This window comes from Heliangelus exortis, chromosome 8 (assembly GCF_036169615.1).
Source record: "Heliangelus exortis chromosome 8, bHelExo1.hap1, whole genome shotgun sequence".
Lineage (NCBI taxonomy): Eukaryota > Metazoa > Chordata > Aves > Apodiformes > Trochilidae > Heliangelus > Heliangelus exortis.
Genome location: NC_092429.1, coordinates 9187438 through 9193569, shown reverse-complemented (window position 1 = coordinate 9193569; position 6132 = coordinate 9187438). Strand labels below are relative to the sequence as shown.

At 57.7% G+C, this 6132-nt stretch overlaps 1 protein-coding gene across 1 annotated transcript; it reads left to right on the top strand.

The window, feature by feature from the left end:
* Window positions 1-1095: 1095 nt before the first annotated feature.
* TSPAN1 (tetraspanin 1) lies at window positions 1096-5443 on the top strand. The gene is made up of 7 exons (XM_071750245.1): window positions 1096-1220; window positions 2445-2651; window positions 3039-3113; window positions 3811-3909; window positions 4273-4413; window positions 4872-4955; window positions 5210-5443. Exons 1-7 carry the CDS (start codon window positions 1164-1166, stop codon window positions 5261-5263), a joined length of 717 nt encoding a protein of 238 aa, XP_071606346.1. The 5' UTR covers window positions 1096-1163; the 3' UTR covers window positions 5264-5443.
* Window positions 5444-6132: the final 689 nt, after the last annotated feature.

The following is a 6132-nucleotide window of genomic DNA, read 5'->3' as shown; positions in this document are numbered from 1 at the left end:
GGACCATCCTTGCCTGTCAGGCCCAGAGATGCAGCATCCCATAGTGTGCTGCTCCCCTCAGTATTTCAAAGCATCTCCCAAAGAAAATCACTTTTGGCAGCCCTTAGGCAATGGGCAGGACTCCCCTGACCTGGTCCAGCGCTGGCATCTGCCATGGCTGTCACTGTCCTCTCCTGCCGTGGTGCTGCTGTGTCCCCGCCAGGAAAATCTGTCCCCCTAAACAACAGTCAGGGGCGGCCCGTACGGCTTTGGCTTTTCCATCGCAGATCCGCTCGTACGGCGCTGCCTCGGACTCTCCTCTGATCGCTTCTGTTTTCCTCCGGGAAGTTGGAGGTTTGGGGTTTGGAGTGATCTCTGCCCGGGCGGTCCCCAGGAGCGCACCCCCAGCAACCCCATTGGAAGATGGGGTGATCCAACAATGGTCCTGCCGGGAGCGGGTGGCACAGGGGGGGTGCGACGGGAGGGGAGCGGAAAATCCCATCCCCGTGCCCAGCACCTCTGGAGAGGAGGGGAGAGGAGTGGTAACCCTCCGCCTCCCTCCTCCCTCCATGCCTGCAGCACCCCCCTGGGGCAACACCCCCGAAACTGATGTAATTGTCCCCATCCCAGGGGTCGCAACCTCCTGCTCAGCGTGGGTCTGTCGGGTGGGGTCAGCGGGGATACTGGCAGGGGTACATGGACGGGGGCATCATCTCCCCCCACACATACACACACACCAAGAGGCCGCGGCGATGGGCGCGGGAACCGACTGGCCGCGTCTCCCCGGGCTGGTGGCTCCGGCAGCAGAGGGCAGCAAGCCACCGGGCACCCAGGGACACCCCGGGGGGTGGCCCCAGCGGGGGCCGGGCCGGGCGGGGCTGGGGGTCCGGCGGGGGAGGCGGCCCCGGGGCCGCGCCCGCTTAAAGGGCGGTGGCGACGGGGCAGGGGAGGCAGAACGTTCGGGACAGGCTGGGTCAGGGTTCTGGGACCTGGCTTTCCACTCAGGTAGGATGGGCTCGGCGGTTTCGGGTAGTGGAACCCGTGGGGTTCACCCCCTCCTCTGCCCGTGGGGACTCCCCAGGCTCCTCTGGAGGGGGGGCTGAGCCCACCGGCAGCGGGGCAGCGGCTGTGTCGGGGAGGGGGCTCCCCCTGATAACCCCTCTCTGCTCTCCCCAGGCGCAAAGATGGGGTGCTTCACCTTTATCAAGGTCATGATGATCCTCTTCAACCTGGCCATATTTGTAAGTGCACCCCAGCTGCTGTCCCTGTCTGGGAGGGGGATGTGTGTGTGGGGTGAGCCAGGGCAGCCCCCTCGTCTGCCCCGGGAACTTGGGATGAGGGCCTGGGGTCTGCGGGAGCAGCTCCCGGGGTAGCCAAGCATGGGGTGTGTGATACCTGGCCAGGGCTCTCCTGCCCCTCTGTGCCCCTTTTTTTGGGGATTGTGAGCAGTTGAGTGCAGGTGGGGTTTGTGCCTCTGGTGGGGCACAAGATCTGGTCTCTGTGCCCAAGCTGAAGGTCTAAAGCCCCAGGCTTGTGGGGATCTCTGACTCTGTGTCCAGCTCTAGCCAAAGCCCAGGGGACTGTGCTGGGCTCTGGGGACAGTGGCTGTTGCATCAGCTACCCGTGTCCTGTGCTGAAGTTCCGGTGAGGAGTGTTGTGTACCTCTGAGCAGGGGGGTTGCTGGGTCCCAGCCTGAGGGGCTTCATCTCTGCAGAGGAGCATCCGATGTGTGTGACAATGACCTGAGGTGCTGGAGGTCTTGGGTGCTGGAGGTCTACAGACCACACACAGCCTCTGCTCCCACCCAGGAAAAAGGGTAGTGGAGCTCCTGAGAGCTGTCCTGGCTCTGCAGGAATATTGGTGCCAGCTGGAAGGGGGTGGGATATGGCCATGAGAAGTTGGGATGCAGAGCCTCCCCCCTTACCCTGGTGAAACTTTTCCTCCTTAAAGCTCCTGCCAGGACCTGGGGCTGGTGGGGAAGGTCAAGTGTCTGGAGGGCAGGGCTGGGGAAGGCTGGAGCCCTGAGCTGATCCCACCAGGAGCGTGTGAATATCTGGGGCCAGGGGCTGCTCAGCTGCTCCCTGGACAGAGGAACTTGTGGCAGTGTGATGGTGGCCAGTGTCTGAGCTGGCCCTGTGGGTTCCTCTGGGGTCAGGGGGTGGCAGGTGGCACTGCTGCCCTGAATGGGGGTTTCTGCCCTGCTGCTGACACTGAAACCACTTGGGCTGGGGAAGGGAGCAGCTGTGACACTGCAACCAGGGGTGTGCTGGTGATGGGGTGTGTTGTGGGGTAGTAACCCATCCAGCTGCCCCAAGAATGTGGTGGCAACGCCCTGAGCTGCCCTCAGCAGCCACAAAATCCTTCTCTGGCACGGCAAAAACGTGCAGAGGGGAGAAATACCTCTGCCTCCCCCACATCCCAGATCTCTGCCTTCCTGGGAGCTGATGTTGTCTTTCTCCTCCCAGCTTGGTGGTGGGACCCTCCTGGGAGTTGGCATCTGGGTTGCAGTGGATGGAAAGTCGTTCCTGGATATTTTTGGGGCACTCTCCTCCAGTGTCCTGCAGGTTGTGAATGTGAGCTACTTCCTCATCGTCATTGGTGCCATCCTGCTTGTCATCGGCTTTCTTGGGTGCTGTGGTGCCCAGAAGGAGAGCAAGTGTCTCCTGATGTTGGTATGGACCTGACTCATCTCATTATCAAACTTCATTTTTTTTTGTGTCTCTGGTTGGTGAGATCTGAGGGACAGATTTCCCTCTGGAGTTGTTCTCCTTGGACGTTCCCATGTAGTGGAAGGCTGGGATGGGCCTTGGAAAGGCAGTGCTGGACCCAAAGTCTGCCCTGGACAAGACTGAAAGGAAGCAGAAGCTGGTGCTGAGCACAGGTTTCTCTTAGAGCATGTCCAGAGAGGTCATCCTCATGCAGACAGAGGGTTGGAGGACCCCAAGGTTGTGCTGCTTCTGCCTTAGAGCAGAGCTGAAGGCCATGAGATGTGGCTTGAACCCTGAAATAGGGTCCTGTGGCCCTTGATCCTGCTCTGACCTCCTTTTGCTGTATCCTAGTTCTTCACCGTGGTGCTGATCATCTTCATTGCCGAGGTTGCTGCTGCTGTGGTGGCTCTGGTCTACACAGGTCTTGTGAGTGGCATATCTGAGTCTTGATTTGGGCTAATCTGGGACCTGTCCTTTCTCTGGGGAAAACAGGAGACTGGGGGGCTGGCAGGGCTGCCCATGGAAGGGGAAGCTAAGAGGTGGGCACTGTCAAGGGTACCTGCTGGCACCAGCATGGGAAGGCTGGGGTGGTGGAACTGGTGTGAGGGTGGAGGGCACAGGGGTTCCCATTGCCCTGAAGAAATGGGGGTTTGGTACAAGTTTCACCTGCTTCTTTGAACACCTGTAGTCCAGTAACAGCAGAGGCTTGACACCTCTCCACCTCTGGAGATGGTAGGAGCCACAGAGGAGAGGAAGTGCCTAAATGCTGCATTCTGAGCAAACCTAACCTCTTATTGGGTGTATTAGAAGCCATTTGAGGAGAAAGGTGACTGCTCACACCCTCATGGGCTTTGCCTCATTAGGCACAGGAAAAGTCAACCACAGGGCAAGCGTCATTCCTGGCTCCATGGGTTGTGCTGCTTATCAGATGACTCAGAACCCATGGGTTAGTGGGGAAGGGACCAAGCTGTCTTTGGGCCAAAAGGATGTGGTGTGGTGTGCTCCTGGCCACGCTGGGGCTGTTTGGTCTCCTCCTCATGGGCTGAGATCAGTATGGAGGCTCTTGGCTTTGTGGTGTTCCCTAAGGGCTTCTCTGAAGGTGTTTCTCTGCTTCTTCTTCCAGGCAGAGGTACTGCTGAGGGGTGTGGTGACTCCTCTCCTGAAGGAGAAGTTTGGGAACGATGAGCCTTTCACACAAATCTGGAATGTCACCATGGGGGAGGTATGCTGGCCCCTTGGACCCACAGCTGTGGGTCAGGATGCTGTCAGCACAGACTTGGTGATGCACACTTGGGTGGGTGATCACAGTGGGAATGGGGACATGGTCATAGCCCTGGATGTGCAGAGGTTTACTTCCTGGGTGCCTGGGATCTACTCGTCTGGGATCTAGGTGTCCCGTTGCTGGGGTGAGAGCTGTACATGCTGGAAAGTGGAACAAAATCCTGGTTCCAAGAAGGTTCTTGAGCACCTCTCCCAGAATTGGGTTGTGCTGGGTAACCACCTGAATTGGGGCAGCAGGGTCTAGACTGTGTCCAAGCCAGAAAGGAGACCTGTAGGATGCTTTCCCCAGCTCTTCCTCTCTTAGATTGGTTGCTGTGGCCTGAATAACTACGCAGACCTCACAGACTCCCCGTGGTACAACAGTCACAACCACACCTACCCAGCACCCTGCTGCAAGGACGTGAAGCCCTGCAGTGACGTTCTCGCTGCGGAAAAAAATGTCACGGTATGGATGGAGCAGTGGCTCCCAACTTCTGGCAGAGCCTGGTTTGGGGGATACCTGTCCTGTAGCTCCAGCCCTAGCTCTGGGCATGGTGGTCACACGGGCTTTAAGTCCTGTGAGATGCTGTGGTGACCTTGGCTTGTCCCTGGTGCAGACAAGCAAAGCTGCTCCCATCGCTTTGTCCTGAAAGGGAGCTCTGCACCAGGGTGGCACCCTTGGAGCTGAGCATGACCCCCTGCACCACTCTGCCTTTTTGGGTGATTTCCTTGCCTTTTCTCCTCCTCCCCCCCAACACCCTGTTCTGTGCTGTGGCCTGATGGTCCAGGATGAGTTTCCTCCTGAAGTCTCCATCCCTCGTCCATGAGAGAACTGAACCTTTCTTCCTGGGGATGCTGTTCCCCAGTGGTTAGGGGATGGCTACCTCTTGCTCACATTCTCACCTGCCTGGTTACCTCCTGCAGGGCTGTTTCAAGCAGATCCTGGAAGATATCAAGACCAATTCAGGTGTGGTGGGTGGTGTGGCAGCTGGGATCGCTGCCTTGGAGGTGAGTGCCTGAGTATTTGTGCTGCCTCCTCCTTGTACCTGGAGGTGGGCAGTGATGCTGGGACCATGATGCAGCTTCATGGACCACCATCTGCCCTAAGAGGGCTACTGACCCTTTTTCCCTGGGCACACCCAGCTCTTCCTCCTTGTGTGCACTGGGGCTGGATGCTATGGGCTGTGACCCAAACCTGTCTTGAAGGAGGGTCATGGACAACACATACTTGTGAGGTCTGACTTGCTTCTTGTCACCCCCAGATCGCAGCCATGGTGGTTTCCATGTACCTGTACTGCCAGCTGGATCACAAATGACCTCAGGAGGCAGGAGGATGATCTGCTCCCCACACCGGGCTGGGGTGTGCCCATGCTGTACTCTTGGTGTGGGGAGGGGGACCCCATTACTCCTTGGGCCTGATGCTGTGATTTATAGATTTTGATCTACTGAGCTGGGATCTGTAGAGTTTATGAGTATATTTTTGTACTGATGTGGCACACTGAGTCTGTACATAGAGACTGGGGGGGTTGTGTTTTCTTTTTTTGTTTGTTTGTTGTTTTTTCTGAAGGGGACTGGGAGGGGAAGCTGAATAATCTTTTTGGGGAGAAAAAGTGGCACAGGGGCTGACCACTGCTGCTGATCCAGCAGTGGCACAGTGATGTCTTGATTAAACCCTTGCAGGCCAGTACTCTACCTCTCCCATGCTGCCCCTGTGGTGTCTCTGGATGGGGTCTATCAGGGCAAGGGGCTGGAGCTGCTCTGTGCCCCCCCCCGCATCACCCCACTGAACGGGGGCTGGTCCCAGCCAAGGTGTTGTAGGTGATAACTACACCCTCAAAAGATGATGTATTTACCCCTGCACCCATCCTCTGCCAGCCCTGACCCTGTCACTGTGTTGTCCCCTAAACACTGTGTTGTCCACCAGGCACTGGCTGGTGGTTGCCTTGCCCTGGCATGAAGCACAGACTCATTGGGCTCTGGCCCAGTGGCAGACAGGGCTGCCCCATACCTCTCATCATTTCATGGCCCAGCCCCTCTCCATGCTGTAAGGACAAACAAATAAATTTTTCATCTTGGATACAAATAATTTTCTGGTGTCCCTCTGGGTGCTGCCTTCAATAACAAGCACCTGCCCAGAGGAGCATTGCCCTCCCCCTGCTCCATCAGCCCCAGGCAGGCAGCACAG

Coding starts and splice junctions, on each gene's coding strand:
- TSPAN1 (XM_071750245.1), top strand. CDS start 1,164: ATGGGGTGCTTCACCTTTATCAAGGTCATGATGATCCTCTTCAACCTG. Junction 3,910..4,272: donor GGAATGTCACCATGGGGGAG/GTATGCTGGCCC, acceptor TTCCTCTCTTAG/ATTGGTTGCTGTGGCCTGAA. Junction 4,956..5,209: donor CTGGGATCGCTGCCTTGGAG/GTGAGTGCCTGA, acceptor TGTCACCCCCAG/ATCGCAGCCATGGTGGTTTC.